This window comes from Drosophila grimshawi, unplaced genomic scaffold (genome assembly GCF_018153295.1).
Source record: "Drosophila grimshawi isolate 15287-2541.00 unplaced genomic scaffold, ASM1815329v1 contig_311, whole genome shotgun sequence".
Classification (NCBI taxonomy): Eukaryota; Metazoa; Arthropoda; class Insecta; order Diptera; family Drosophilidae; genus Drosophila; species Drosophila grimshawi.
The window spans coordinates 4725270-4741584 of record NW_025063098.1 but is presented as its reverse complement, the minus strand read 5'-3'; the positions used below and the strand labels follow the sequence as shown (position 1 = coordinate 4741584).

General features: G+C 39.4%; 2 protein-coding genes across 6 annotated transcripts in view; one reads left to right on the top strand and one right to left on the bottom strand.

Annotated features, from left to right (window-relative positions):
- Positions 1-2208: 2208 nt before the first annotated feature.
- LOC6564253 (heterogeneous nuclear ribonucleoprotein H3) lies at positions 2209-7438 on the bottom strand. 5 transcript variants are annotated; one of them, XM_032737593.2, is made up of 8 exons: positions 7423-7438; positions 6638-7077; positions 6441-6572; positions 5307-5451; positions 4595-4737; positions 3850-4125; positions 3122-3630; positions 2209-3055 (listed from the first exon to the last, which is right to left on the bottom strand). In XM_032737593.2, exons 2-8 carry the CDS (start codon positions 7041-7043, stop codon positions 2699-2701), a joined length of 1968 nt encoding a protein of 655 aa, XP_032593484.1. In that variant the 5' UTR covers positions 7044-7077; positions 7423-7438; the 3' UTR covers positions 2209-2698. The 5 variants fall into 5 exon arrangements, with proteins under 5 accessions (XP_032593484.1, XP_032593483.1, XP_032593485.1 ...); XM_032737592.2 differs by lacking the exon at positions 7423-7438 and adding an exon at positions 7365-7392; XM_032737594.2 differs by lacking the exons at positions 3850-4125; positions 7423-7438 and adding an exon at positions 7365-7392.
- A 754-nt stretch (positions 7439-8192) lies between these two features.
- The window catches only part of LOC6564254 (dynein axonemal heavy chain 5), a 32560-nt gene continuing 24437 nt past the window's right edge, over positions 8193-16315 (top strand). The window contains exons 1-14 of the mRNA XM_032737467.2: positions 8193-8303; positions 9364-9501; positions 9561-9720; positions 9800-9950; positions 10388-11132; positions 11847-12057; positions 12125-12993; positions 13316-13435; positions 13498-13654; positions 13760-13814; positions 14473-14606; positions 14667-14887; positions 15304-15600; positions 15664-16108. Of these exons, the coding sequence (XP_032593358.1) occupies positions 8193-8303; positions 9364-9501; positions 9561-9720; positions 9800-9950; positions 10388-11132; positions 11847-12057; positions 12125-12993; positions 13316-13435; positions 13498-13654; positions 13760-13814; positions 14473-14606; positions 14667-14887; positions 15304-15600; positions 15664-16108 (3814 nt within the window). The remainder of the gene's footprint in view (positions 8304-9363; positions 9502-9560; positions 9721-9799; positions 9951-10387; positions 11133-11846; positions 12058-12124; positions 12994-13315; positions 13436-13497; positions 13655-13759; positions 13815-14472; positions 14607-14666; positions 14888-15303; positions 15601-15663; positions 16109-16315) is intronic.

The window sequence follows — 16315 nt, the reverse complement described above, 5'->3', positions numbered from 1 at the left end:
CAATCCCAATTTCAATATGTAGCCCTGAAAGTATTTGCCATTATTCAAACAAATAGTTTTTCCATATTCATAAATATTTGCTATCATGTAATTATTCACGCTTGTTTGTGTAAAAGTTAAACAATTTGGACTATTATTATTTCCATAAAAAATAAATATTGATACGTGATATTCATTAGCACATTTAAAATTGTTTTGAAAGCAGCTATTGACGAGCATTCTAATCCAATATAAATTGTGTTTTCTTCATATACGAATTAAAAATTATGTAAAATACTATACAAATTAGAAGTGCCTTAACCTAAATATTAAAGCAGAATCACTAAATAAATATACTTGATATATGCGCATAACATCTTTAAATGACACTTTTGAAAATGAATACAAATAAATTATTATCTGTGTTATATTAAATTTTGCATTCGTAAATCTTTGCTAAGATATTTCTTTGTGCTCGCTGAGGTATCGTGCTTTCACATACTTAAGTAAAATTGCAAAATTAAACTCGAAACGATTTGATTTATAAATTACGAGTACTTTCATAAATAAACTCCACACACACGCCGCGACAATCAGATGAAAATAAACTCGAAAAAAAAACCTAGATTGTATGACAATTGTTTGTATATTCTCTCTTGTTGGTGCTGCTTACCGTTGTTTCCACATCGTGAGCTGCATAAATAACTTGGCAAATAGGCATAACCGTTTAGAGCGATATAATTTTGGTCGTATGTCAAGATATTGGCATTGTCCTTGGCCATGTGAATTTGTTGTGCCCACACTTAAAAAACTGTATTTTATTGGGCACCCACCCACTTGTCTATTCTATTGTCTGTTTGTAAATGGAAATCGGTTAAAAATCAAATCACTATGTGTGATCAGAATTTATAGCCGGCGCAAAATTGCCGAGTGCTATAGAGCGACTCCTCTACGTAATGGAAATGTGAGGGCATTATCTATTTCGGGCCCATATACAACGTACATATTTTATTGACATAATTAGCGAGAATTATCATTTGCCATTGTCTCCCAACCTGGGTTCGAAAACTTATCTATCAGACGACACCAGGGAGATACTATCTTGAAGGAAAGTGAAATGTGAGGCCTGTCAATGGGCGGTGACAAAAAATGCCAAGTGTATGGGACAGTACAAAAAACAATCGCCAATTGAGTTTGCCATTTATGTAATCGTAAATTAGGCGATGGATGCTCACAATCGTTTCTCAACCAATTACCAAGGGCTATAAATATCTTTAATGTTGATATAGTGACTACTTTTTCAGGAAAAAAGATAGTAAATATATAATGTGAGTTAAAATAAATAAATAAATAAACTAGATAATTAAAATAAAATATCTTTTACAGGTTTACAGCTCCAGCTGACCACCCAAGCAAGCAACTCACATCAAATATTTACGATATATAATATATGTAAAAACACCTCGCATATTTTTTGTTTTCCATTTCCATTCATAAGACGTAGAATGGGCTTCAATGTTATGATCGCATTTCTAGTGGGTCTGCTAATAAGCTTGGGGTTAGCACGCTTAAACGGTTGAGCCAGAGCCGGAAAGTGGGAAAAGAAAAATAAAAACAAACTGACCGCAATTCACACATTTGTGCAATGAAAACACAATAATGAATATTCCGTATGACTCACATATAAATCACACACTCCATATTTAGTAAGCGGTTCTTACTTGCGACTTCGACTAATTCCAGTGTAGCGTTTAACGTTTCAATTTCAAGTTGTCTCCCCGCTAATCTCCATAAATATGGGAAACAATTTTCGATTCGCGGTATGCGCGCGCGATCGCCACAACAACAATAATGCAAGTGCCGCAGCGCTTGTTGACCAAGTCTATTGAATTTTCTCTAGATCTGTTGCTGATCTAGTCGTCTATATTATATAGTCGTGTAATTAGTATTGTCTGGCAAATACTTGCTGCTCCAAGTCGAGCGTGGACTGAGAACATTTGTAGCACATTTGCTTCGATTCGATTCAATTGTGGGCAAATACTAGGAAATTATTTATCAGTTACGCTACAGATAACTGAGGGAACATACGTACATATAATTACATTTGCACCAAGTCCGAGCTCTAAACAATCCCCATTTGGTTGGATACAGTTGAGGTCACATTGAGCCTCAATATCCGATTTGCGAACTAATTTTCATCTTCATCCCGTCATCAGTTAATAGACGATCTTAATTTTATATGCTTAGTTCGGAGAATAAACATATAATCAGTAAATCATATATTTGAATTCAGTGTCCAAGCAATTTACATTATTTTTTATATTTATTTGCATTATTGGTGTTTACAGTGTTTTTGTTTTGCCATTTCGGATTGGAAACAGAAATTAAAAAAAAAGACCTTTGTCTTTCATATATCCTTTTTGTGTTTTGTTAGATATTTTGCAATTATTATTTTCTTACAATTGTGACTTAAATACAAAAGTTAACCATTTCGATTGGGCAAAATGTTGTTGCTTAAATAATATAAAATATGGTTTACTTTCTTGTTTCTTATGCAATCGAAAATTTTAATTCTATTCACTAGCGACATTCGTTCGCCAAGTGTCTGCTTTCTAGGTGCGCGTGCTCGACGGATGCGGATGTAAACCACAAACTTATGAAATACTTGCGTTTACATTAACGTATGTAAATGTAAGGAATTATGTTAAGGGGAAGCAATTTAAATGCGACGCGAGAAGGCTCCACCGCCGCCGCCACCACCACCACCACCTCCACCATTGTTGCCAGGACCACCGTTGAAATTACCGCCGCCGCCGCCACCGGCGCCGCCCACACCAACACCGCCGCCGCCACCGACGCCGCCCACACCACCACCGCCGCCGCCTATATTAACGCCGCCACGTGTCTTGCCATCGAAGAAGAGCTCAATGTAGCGGGAGCCCATCTGTTCGCGGTGTCGTTTCATGGCCAGCTGCGAATCCTCGTACGTGTCAAAGTAGGCGTCAGCAGTGCCACTGTGCAGCCCCTTCTTATTGTAGTTGATGCGCACATTAGCAGGGCGAATGGGTTCGAAGAACTGCAAAAAAAAATATTATTAAAAGGATTGTCAACTTTAAAGATCAGTAGTCCACACTCCACTCACCTTAAACACATCGTTTTCGAAGGAATTGTATGGCAGACCGCGCATGTGGATCGTGTAATACTCGATATCATTATTGCGACCACCTCCAATAGGTCCGAAATTGCCACCCGCTGAACCAAAGTTACCGCCTCCATTATTAAAACCAGAGCCGCCATTGTTAAAGCCGCTGTTGCCTCCATTGTTAAAACCGCCGCCTCCGCCATTATTAAAGCCACCGCCATTGTTAAAGCCACCATTGTTGAACCCACCACCACCGCCGCCAGGGTTGTTGCCAAAGTTGCCAAAACCACCACCGCCGCCGCCGCCACCACCATTGTTGAAGCCACCGGAGTTGCCACCGCCATTGTTAAAACCACCGCCGTTTCCACCATTATTGAAACCTCCAGAGCCACCGCCATTATTAAAGCCACTGCCTCCGCCGCCTCCGGAATTGTTGCCAAAATTGCCAAAGCCTCCTCCTCCTCCACCGCCGCCGCCGTTGTTGTTATTACCAAAGTTGCCTGGCATATCTAAAATCAAATGCAAACCGTTTTTAAAATGCACATTCAAGTGTTGTATTAGTTTAGGGTCAGCAGGTCAGTTGTGTTATTGAGACTACTAACTAATAAAGAGTTTTATAAATCTTCTCTGAGTAGAGATTTGGGTGAAGCACCTATAGAACTGCCCCTTCCCAGAAGGGATTGAACTACTCCCAAAATGCTTAGATGCTTACAAATTGTGTTACTCACCAAAATTGTTGCCATTGTTGTTGCTGCGATTGTTTCCAAAATTGTTAAAATCGCCAAAATCGTTGCCGAAATTGCCAAAGTTACCAGAGTTTTGGCCAAAGTTGCCATTGTTACCGCTGTTTAGGCCGCCGCCACCACCACCACCACCGTTGCCGCCGCCGCCGCCACCTCCGCCAGAGTTATTGCCAAAATTACCCGAGTTCATTAAACTCGGCAAATTATTAAAGCCCAACATATTGTTGGCTCCCACACCAAAGTTGCTATTATTGCCCCAGTCTGCAAAAAGAGAATGTTCCGATTTTGAACATTAGTCGAATTCCTCTCAAATTCTTTCATCCAGCTAAAATATACCCCAAAAACTGGTAATCACGTCTTCAATGAGTTTTCAAAGGGATCATTCAATAATAAGTTTAAATCCAGTGCAATTATAAAAAGTCTAAAAATTTATTTCAAAACCAAAATCAAAAATAGTTGACACCAATCGCATTTAAATTTAACTTTCCCACCCAAAGTAATGTTTAATACTACAAAAATAAGTCAACTATCCAGTTTTGAACACCAATTGGTCGGTCAGCTAATTAGTTGCGTCAGTCGCCACATTTAGATAGTATACGATTTAGATGCGGAGGCAAGTCATTAAAAGTCTAATTGGGAATTACAGATGTGTGCTGCTGGTAGCTAAACATCCTAAGTCAAACTCACTGAAGACCAAACTCATTTTGGGAATTGCTATACGCAAACTTACCGTTGCGGCCACCGAAATCGTTGCCGCCACGATTGGCGCCGCGATCGCGTATATCATAGGGTCCCGGGCGTCCACCGCCGCCACCGCCTCCTCCAGTGGCTCGCTTCATCTCTGCAATGGAGCTGCGGAAGATCTCAATATACCTAGGAGCAGTCAAACGAAAAGAGCACAACACAATATTAGATCAAGTGTAATGGGAGAAGTAAACATAATTCTTATCGAGAAGGTTTTGTTTTTTTTATATTTTTTTTTTGTATTGGGTTAATAACACAATAATCCATTATATTAATGTGTATCCTTGGTTAGATAAACACAAACAAACTCAGACTTTTGATAAGAATACACATGTAGGTAATAGAAACCTAATTTAATTAACATATATAGAACTTATCAAAAGGCTTTCTCTGGTTAATAGGCGTTATCAATTTGCTGTTGTTGTTGCTGTTGTACCCAACCAGACCCATACATAGCCTGTGCTATATCCGTATATGTATATGCACAATTAAATTGTTGCTTATTTTGTATTTGTAATTATATTTTTTTTAAACTGAAATAGGAATGTATATAAGTTATGTAATATGTAAAGTATATTTACTGAGAGATAGTTGTTTGCAACAATTTAAATGTAGATTTTTTTCATGTTACCATTGATTGTTTTTGGTTGTTGTTGTTGCTTTTGTAGTTGGTATTAGATGATGTGTAAGAGACCCACCTGTGCCCAATTTTTTCCCGATTTCGGCCCAAGGCTTGCTCAGTGTCATCCTGGCTTTCGAACTGAACAAAAGCTTCCCCAGTAGCACGACCCCTTCTGTCCATAACAAAAAGTATGCCCTCCCGATCCGTTTTGATTTCCAACCCTGCCCATGACGATAACCAAACAACAAAGATTTATACAAATATATAGAGATATATATATAAATATATATAAAGCAAGGTTAACGATAGAAACAGAGAAAGAAAGAGAGAGGACGTTTTATATTTATTTAGAAAATAGGTGAAGAGTTTTTTCTTTATTGTTGAGCGAAAGGAACTGCAACGGTTCCAAAATGCCACCTAATTATAAAGTTGACTTAATAACTAAAATTTCAATAACGACCTTGAAAAGAATAATGTTATAAGATGCATTTTAAGATCACTTGTGCATTTTGGGATTGTTTACAGATGCATCTACATGTATATAATTGACACAAGAAATGTGTAGCTCAAAAGATTGCTTGACACCATCAATATTTGCATATTTTTTAAATGTATTTAAAAAATGGTTTAAAGATATTGGAAAGACTACTTGAAGTAAATGAATCCAGAGACATATTAATATTAATTTTAATAAGTAATTGAACAGAAATCAAAATTGAAATTTTCAATGAACTAGACGCAATTTTAAAAACTTTATAAAATTTGTCACTAGGAAAGCAAAATTTTAAACATAGTAAATATATCAAATGTAAGCAATCCCAAATGCATTCATAATTTTGTACTTGGTTAGACAAAAACTAATGTTAGAAATGTGGTTGTGTGTGTGTGTGTCTTTGTGTGCGTGCGCATTTGATAAAAAATAAAGGATAATGATTAATGTTCGATGAGATGTAAGCATATATCGACCCCTGGTCCTTGGATGCAAACACCCCAGACGTTGGGCATACAACTGAAAAGGAGCCCAAGACTAACACAATTTTTAATCGCTCACCTCTATAAGGAGCTATCAATATATATATATACATATAGTTATATATGTATTGTTTACACATGCATTCGAATCGGTACATTTTACAGTGATCTATTCGCTGCCCGCTATTACGTGTAAATAAAACGGACACACACACACAGAGCGCGCCATGGAACTTACCGGTGAAGAACTCCTCGATCTGCTGCTCTGTGACGGCATAGGGTAGACCACGAAGTTTAACCACAAAGGCGTGGCCATGTCCGCCTGTTTTGCGCATTGCTTCCTTTGCTTCCTTGGGCGTGGCAGTAAATACTAGCGTTGGAATCAAAACAGTTGTTATATTGAATCCGAGTAGAAGGCAACTAAAGAATACCTACCTTCAATATAGCGATGACCCATGCTGACTTTGTTGAGCTTGCGTGCCTCTTCGACATCCTCCTGGCTGGCGACCTCAACATATGCTTCACCCGTATTTTTGCCATCCACACGGCTTGTGACCAGATGTATGCCCTGTGACCCATTGATCACCTCCACATTCACCAGAAAATCAAGTATCTCTTTGTGCGTTGCCGACCAGGGTAGACCGCGTAACCGTATAAATTTGGGACTCTCGCCAACATCGCCGATTTTCACATTCGAATCGTCATCATCGCCATCGTTTTGATCATTGTCATATTGCTCATCATCGTCCTGCTGCTGATCAGTGTCATCGTTATAGTCTTCGTTGTTATCCTGATTTGGCTCAAAGCCTCCCTGATTATATTGCACGTCTGCGTTCGACATGGCTCTTCTTCCTCTTCTGCTGTCGTCGGCGCTTCTGTGTGAAAATATACATTTAGTATACAGTACACATATAAATATGTAAATTGTATATATACGACTAAATATTCGGAAGGCCGTGCGAATCGTTTTATTTTGCTTCTGCATCTGTATCTGTTTAATATTTTTTGTTTGCTTATTTTTTTGAGGCGCTTACGCCATTTTGGTTTTCGCGTCTGCTGCAGTCTCATTTTCATCTAAGATTTTGCACGAAATTTGCATAGCTTTTCTGAGCAGTATTACAATGAAAAGCATTTACGTACACATGGACAAAGTGTAACTTACATTTTTTTTTACAACTTTAGAATTGGTTAATAGTCTTTTAATTTAATTGTTTCGGCACCTTTTGCAATTTTTCTGTATAGAGAACGGCACACGTTGGAATTGTATCGAATCGTTCAGAACAAGTTCACAAGAGCGACTCACATAAAAGAGCGAACGACAATCGAAAAAAAGCGCTTTGTTTTAACCGTCGTCTTGTTAAAAGATTGCTGAGCTGTATGACATATTTATTTTTTTCATTATTAATGCTTCACTATTTTTTTTTGTTCATATGATTTTTGTTTAAATTTGTCATTAAACATATACTTAGGAAAACGATTGCAGTTTTAAAATAATGTAGCTGCTATTCAATATATCGAAACTATGATAGCCAAGAAGCACGGAAGTATCGATATGTCCAAGTATCGATACAGCTGCCTCAGGGTGGGCTAGTGCTGGGAAATGGCTAATTAAATTTTGAAACAGAAAAAAAATTATTTCTGCATTGCAAACAGGTCGTTTTTATGAAAAAATGGTTTAAAATTTGAATTATTGTTCTGTAAAATAAAAATTCAATTCGAAAACACTGGTACTTATGATATCAGTTTGAATTTTGGCGCTTAAAACGATCGTGTCAGACATTTTGGAAACCATTCGGAGAGTTCTGTTGTCGTGGCAACTGGCGCGCAATTTAATTTCGTTGCCAGTTTGTTGGTTCAATAAAGTTATGTGAATTGGCTTTGTTTCCGACGGAAGTGCAAAAATACATAGTGATAGAAAATTAATTGCAAAACTAGTAAATCTATAATATTAATAGAGTAATTTTTGTTTTAATATTTATTTGCCTGCACAATGTTCGTACAAAAGAAAAAACTGGTTGAACATGTGCTTGCAATGCGAGCCAATGGCAGCGGCAGCGATGAGGAGGAGGAGGAGGAGGAGGACGAGGGCGACATTTTGCAGGTGCAATTTACTGACAGTCAAATGAATTCGCTAATTAGTTGCTAATTAATATCGTATCATGCTCAATGCAAGATTATTATAAATAATTATTGCTTACGTAAAAGAAAATGTAATATGTAATCATTTAGCTCCCTGTACTCGTTGGCTGATTATGTAATAATCCTTATCATGGTGTACAAAAAACGAAAATCGTATAATAATTTGCAAATGCCCTTAATACAATTTGTTGTAGTTGGCCAAATCTAAAAATAACGACAAGGACAATTATACATTATACATATATATTTAACTAACCCAACTATTTTAATTTCATTTTAGCTGTGCAAAAAAAAAAAAAAACCAAATAAAACACACTTTAATGCAAGTCTTAAAACTTCACTTTCGTTGCAGAGAGAAAACTCGAGAAAATAATAAAAACTATACTTAGCTATACACTATACTATAAACTATAAACAATTTTAGGTCTCAAGTGCGTTTTGTGTTTTAATCAACTACAAACAAAATATCTTGTTTTTGTGCTCCACGTATCTTGTTTTTCTAGCTGCACCGTAAAAGTTGTTGTTCTAGTTGTTGTTGTTCTTGTTCTTAAAATGTCAATTGTTATTGTAAGTAGTTTTGTATTTTGGCATTGTATGTTTTGTTCTTTTGTTTTGTAGTATTGCGTCCAGAATTTTTTGCAACGCAATCAAACGACAAAAACTATTTTTGAAACTAATATATTTTTGGTCTTTCCCCCGTTTTTGAATTTTGCAATTTTTGGCGAAACCATATACATTTTAAAAAAAACCTATAAATGTACAACTTATATTTGGCAATAATTAAATTCAATAATGATACGTATACCAACATTGATAATAAATTAAATGATTATAAATGTTAAAAAAAAAAATCTGCGGCACCTAAAACAACAAATTTTGTTCCGCATATTTTTCGTAAAACCAACGGTTCAACGTCTTTAAAATTGAATACACACAAAAATTACCAAAAATATTCCATTTTTATGGAATATTGGTAAATAAAAAAATTAACAAATATGGCAATGGACCCGGACGAAGCGCAGCGAAGACGCGAAGAATGCGAGAGGAAAGCGCGCCGAGGGGAGATGGATCCCCGTTTGGAGTTCACATTCCAGCTGCTGATAGACGCCACTCAGCTGCCTCGACATCAGCTCATGGACTACATATTCGAAGGGGATATGGTAGCTGAAAATGCACTCTTTCTCCTACAGCCTTAAATTGATATTCTATCCAATGACAGCTCGATGAGATTAATCAGCTCTTTCTGCCGAATATGAAGAACAAGCTGCTCTGGTTCTATCAGGAGGTAGATGAGCCGGAGCCGCCACCAGTTGTGGATGCCAATAAGCCAGGACCCTCACGCACAGGCATGGCATCGAGCAGCTCAAAAACACCTCAGGGTATGCAGTCCATATATATTCCCATATATAAACATATGCCCAATGTCAATTCAATTTTTTGCTCTTGCTTGCCACGCAGGTGGCGCCTCGCCCAGCGGCTTGCCGCCACCCAAACATAAGAAATTATTTCTAACCGATGGCTGGACCTGTGCCTTTACCGGCGTATGTATTTATATCTTTCGCGTGAATACATCGAAACAGCTGCCCGAGGAGGGATTCCAAAAGGATTTGTAAGTATATTTTTTTCGCTGCAGTTTCCCTTTTGATACCCTGTACCACTAAGCAGACAATATATTGTCTGCTTAACGCTTGTACCCATCAAAACAATAAATGATTCCTGTATGCATACAAGGGTATTTGTGAGTTGGGTTTTACTCACCAGCTGCACCCTTTTTTCAACTTTGTTGGAGCCTTTGTTTATCTTTCATAAGTTTCATTCATTTTTTTGGTTTTGTTTTGACTAAAGTGGAAAACTGTTATCCAAGAATATCCAATTTTCGGTTTATTTGTTAGCACGCGGATTATCGGGGATTTTGTTCTTCACATACTCTCTCTGTATCACGTACACACACACACACACACACAAACGGACAGACATGCACCTTTGTGACTGACTGACAGGAACTGCGAGGGTATTGGTAATTGAATATTTCTTGCTCTTCTTTAGATATTGTGGGGTCATCGATGCCAAAAATATTGGCCTGGTCACCTCCATCGAGCGTATTGTGGAGTATGTATTTATGCAGGCCCTGGCTTTTCCCAGCCTGGAGGGCGATGAGGAGGATGTCAGCTGTGGCTTAATCAAGGGCCAACTGCTTCCGGGACTGAGGTCCTTCTGCAGCGCTTTGCGTGTTTGTGAGCAGGTCTGCGATCATTATAACGTTTTTGCCGATGGCAACGATATGTTCGACGGTTGCATTGTCGTCGAAGAGGTCAAGGACATGGCCAAAAATCAGGAATTCTGCACGCAACTGGAGGAGCGTGTCAACAACTGGTCCAAGGGTATACTCAAAATACTTGGCGAAAGCGAGCAGCTGCGCAAGGAGAACGATCACAGCGGTCCCCAGGATGAGCTGGAGTATTGGAAGAAACGGGGTGCACAATTTTCGCAGTTGTTGGCCCATCTGCAGGACAAGGAGGTGCAGTTCACGTTGCACTGCCTCTTCCTCGCTGGCTCGAGAATTATGCGCCAGTGGAAGGAGACCGATCGCAAGATAACCTTTTGCTACAACGAGGCACGCGATAATTCCAAATTCATCCAGGCCATGGAAACGTGCTGTCATTCCCTATATCTGGACGATCCTGTCAGCATGAAGGAGTCCATATTGAGTCTGCTCCAAACAGTGCGCCTCATCTACAGTGTCTCACAGTTTTATAACACCTCCGAACGCACATCTGCTTTAATGGTTAAGGTGAGTGCCAAGTTAAATCTGAATACTGTACTTGTGACAGTATTTAACATATATATATATAAAACTAAATGATTGCATTCATTTAAAAATTGCACAGCTTATCGTAAACAATTCAAATTTTGTAAAGTTGAAATACTTGTTGTGAAAAAACATATTTATTTTATTAGTTCTCCATGTTATTAAAGAGGTGAAGAAATTTGTTTGATTTTATTATTACGGGTTTCCCCTTGTGGCTTCATAGCTTTAAAAGATTCTTACATTTGCTTAGTTGTTTGTTCTTTCCTGTGGGTTTTTGTCGCAATTGACATTGTTGTCATCATTTTCTTTACACTTTTCCCCCTGTCTCTGCATTTTCAGACAGCTCTGCACCCGTCCATTGACCTTTTGTTCTTATAAATAGAAACAGCTTACAAGTGTGGCTTTTACTTGTTGAATGTATTCAGTTCAGTTACCCTAACATTTATAATACAGTTGAGATAGCGTTTAGGATATTAACTGTTGGCTGACCTTTTTTACGTTTCCGTTAGGCGTTGTGAGAGAGAGCGTCAAAGGATGTGAGTCCTTGTTAGCTGCAAATGTCAACAACAAATGTAGTAAGAGAAAAATAATTGTTTTTAAAATGTCAAATGGGCAATGAATACTGTGCAAAAGATTTTAGCATAGGCGCTTTAAAATAGTCAGTATATTTATGAATTTATGCATCGTATCTTTCAGATAACCAACCAAATGATCGAGACATGCAAATCGTACATCACCTGTCGCTGCAAGGAGACAATTTGGTCGCAGGATCGCAGTCTTATACGCACTAAGCTGAGCAATTGCATCAAACTCAATCACATCTACCATGAGACCTACTATACCGTTAGGGAGCAGCCATTTCTGCCCCATCAGACGCCATTTGGTTTCTCCGAGAATTTTGTATTTGGTATATTGAAAAAGACTATTTGCTATTTAATATTTTATATTATAGATTATACTTGAAACTTTTTCAGGCAAATTCGACACTTTCTGCGAGCGTCTCTCGAAGATCATAAATATGTTTAATCTCATTGATGATTACAATCATTTGTTCGAGCGCCGTTTGGAGGGTCTGCTGTTGGGCGAGGCCCTGGAGGATGCCTCCAATCACTTCGAAGAGGCAAAAAAGGAGATAACATCCAAGAAATATGATTATTTGGATCATCGCAATGCCGATTTTAATGATGATTTTAATCGGTTCATCAACAAAACGGATTCACTGAAGGATACAATTGCCACTCTAATCGAACGGGATTTCGATACGGTGTGGGAGACGCCTCAGTGCATACGCTTCCTGGTGCGCTTCGAGAAGGTTAGCGAGAAGATTCCACTGACTCGCATGGATGAGAAGTACACGCGGATTTTGCGCTATGTGGAAAAAGAGGTGGATCGCATCCTAAAGACCTTTCGCAGGCAACGTGATGATCCGCCTTTGGCCCGCAACTTTCCACCGATTGCCGGTCGGATTCACTGGTGTCGTGCTCTGAGTTTGCACATCACTGAGTTGATGGATGCCGTCATGGATCATTCTGTGCTCAGCACACAGCCATTGGCCCGGGATCTGGATGTGCGCTTCAATAATGTTATGGGCGTGCTGTTGGAATATGAGGATGAGATTGTCTCCATTTGGCTAGATCAGGATATCAGTGTGGCGGATGCCTGTTTGCTACAGCCTTTGCTCTGTCTGCAGGGCGATCGTTTGTTTGTTAATTTGCATCCAACAATTCCACTGCTCATTCGGGAGGCCAAGATGTTGGCCAAGCTCAAAATCGAGCTACCCATTGTGGCAGCCACGCTGATGAGTCGCCATCAGTACTTTATAACCATACAGGACTCACTGAATGTAAGTGTTCTCTATTCGTCATATCCTTCAGGCAAAGCACATAACATGTATAGTCTTGCACAGCATAAGGACCTGAGTCTATAAGGCAATCCCAGTCTTTTTTTTTATTATATCTTCTCCTAAATATATATATATATCTTATGTTATCCTTATGTCCTATCACAAGAACAGAAATTATTATAATTATCTCTAAAGCTTTAAGTAGATAAGATTGCATTGCGAATCTCTCGTAAAGCATATCTGCTAGTCGAGCACTCTCGACTGCAACTTTCTAACTCATGTCTTTCTTGTTTCGCTTATCAACTGTCATTTGCATTCGCAGAGCCTTATCAAGATGTTCCTGTCAACGGTGAAGGCTGTCAAGTTGGAGGTGCGTCCTCTGTTTCTGCCGCAACTGGTGCGTCTGACTGCGATGCTGAAGCCGGGCTTGCAAAGCATCAATGTAAGTGCCACAATATTGTCTTTTAACAATTGCGACTCACAATTACTTTTCCGCTTTGGCAGTGGACCAACCAGAACTGGACACAGTTCTATGAGCGTTGCAAGCAGGCCATTGAAACCTTTGAGGTGCTTGTGGCACGCGTCCATGACATCTACTCCAATCGCATATTGAACGTGCTCATGTGGATGCAGGACGTCTCGCTGCAGATACTGCCAGCAGGTGGGTTGCCCTTGCTTAATTGGTGCACATCAACTGTATACCACTTGGGGTCTACATTTAATGTTATGCTCTTGAAAACTTTTCACATTCGTGCGCCTGACGCAGACGATGAAATCTGGACCGTTGATGAATTTCTCGAGCGCAGCGAGGAGGCATGCAGGTGAATTTTGTAACATGTCAGCTCGGCATGTATGCATGTATGTGTGTGTGGCATGTGACAGCAAAACTCGTTTGAACTTTGCCCACAACCGCTTGCAACGACTTCGGGGGTTGATTGTGTTGGCTTTTTTGTGATTTATTGAATTTATCAATTTTAATTTATGTATGAGATTTTTCATTTGCATACACAAAAAAGTTGATCAGCATTTGAAAGCGAGACAGGACAGAAAAAGGGTATTCTTTGTGGTTAACAGTGTTGACAACTCTTGAACGGAAAACATAGCACAGAAAAATGGCTAAAATATAGATTTAAAAAATCCAAAAGGTTTCTTAAATAATTTGCTTTGACAGTCTTAGTTATATTTTATAATAGACAATCAAAAGTAACTTTTGTTCCCGCTTAATGAACCAGTACTCTCAAAAAGTCAAATTTGACGGAAAAAACGCCAAATATATAAGACCTTCATATTTATTTTATTAAATTATTTATTGAAGAAACGTCTCAGGCAAATGAGATTCTTGATTGAGATATTTAATTTAATTTATGCGTCTGTTAACAATTCTTGCGCTTATTCCAAAAATGCGAAGTCATCTAAGAGCAACTAAAAGCCTTTTGTGTTTATCAAGCAACTGCGTAAATATTAAAATTTGTCTAACAGAAAAGCAGCCATTGAACTCAATCGCAAGAGTCAAATGGTCTCCGAGGCGGTGGAGGAAGTCCTCAGTTTGGTGGACAAGGCAACGGAAAAATTTAAAGAGATTGCTGGCGACGATGTGGTTACCTTGTTCGATGGTAAGTCCGCCAATTGTTATGCAGTTCAACTAAATATATGCAAATCTTCCTATCCAATAGCCTCGCCGAAGGGTGAACAGACGGGCTCGGGTGGACGCAAAGCGGATGAGGCAGGAACATCTGCAGCGGCTGCTGGTGGAGCAGCAACATCTGGCGCTGGTGGTGGTGGCGGAGGTGGGGGAGGTGGTGGGCAACAGCAGGACTGGAGTATTTTGTGGTCCTGCTTTGAGAATCCGCTGACACTGCTTTCCACCTCTGATAGTCTGCCCAAGGGTATGCAGGTGGGTGCAACAATTGCATACATTGAATACAATTTCACAATTCGTGCTAGACTTGTCCGCAACTGTTTTTAAACTGCTGTAAGCTGTTGCTTTCTTAAATTGAGACAAAGTTTCTAGGAAAACATGAATATATATAGTTAATTACGGGCAGCTTTGCTCTTAATTACTCTCAGTTGTTCATATTTCCATATAGTTGTATGATGAATTCGGTTTTCATACGCTAAACAAAAAGTGTTCACTTATTTGTAGAATTATGTAAAATGTATTAAAGTGAAATGTAGTGGAACAAAAAGGTAAAGCCTTAATTGGACTTCTGATAAGAAATTCGCTATTAGTTAGGAATACTATTATGCATATAAATATTAAATCTTGATTTTTTTTAAAAACCCCCAACTAATTTCCTATTTTACTTTTAGGATATGGTCTGCAATGCTGTCGTTGAAATGCGGCGCTATTATAGCCGCAAGGTCATCGATGTGCTGATCAAGGTTATCCGGGCGGCGCTGGACACAATGCGGCGTCGGTTCATCGCCGATGAACATGAGACGGTGATGAAGAAGCCGATTTTTGCGCTGAACGCGCAGCTGCAGATACCCAATGTGGTCATCAAGCCGAGTCTGGACGAGCTGCAGGATATATTGGTGACGGCTGGCAAGAATATCACGGGCATTGCGAAGGGTGTGGCGCAGTGGACTAGCGGCAAGGATCCGCCGGTTCGTACCACACCGCTAAATAGCTTCGCAATGTTCTCAAAAATCTTGTCTTACCAACCGCAGCAAGTTTCGATGACGGCGCAGCCGCGCGTCGGACGCAACCACACTGACGCCGCCGGCGGCTCAAAGAATCGACGCCGCAAAATCTATTGCCTTGCCTCCGAGGAGCGTCCCCAGATGCCGCACATGCTCAAAAGTTTCTATTCGGCCATCATGGACAACAAAGAGGTGGCCAAGGCATTGAATCAGCTCTCCAGCTGCACCAAGAACATCAAGCCCGAGATACAAACTTACATTAAGCGCTGGAAACCGTATCATTTCCTCTGGAAGAATGATCGCACCACGCGCCAACTGATGGAATTTGGCCTGCAGCAGTTTGAGTCTACATTGCGTTGCCTGGCGGAGCTGGATGCCAATCTGCTCATCGAACCGGACATGGAGGTCTTCGGACAGTGCGTGGCAGTCTATAATGAAAGGCTCAAGTATGGTTTGGCCATTGAGATCAAGTGTGAGTATTCCACTGGGGTGACTATGGAGTTGATTGAGTTATTGAGTTATTGATGAGTTATTTACGATTAATGTATAAATATAATACCATAAAACCAAATGTATAAAAATTATTATTCGGAATTTCCCATTTGCGCAATATTCTCTTCGCACTATAAATTTCTATTAGAAATGTAGCACTGTGAAAATAATGGTAGAGTACACCCAG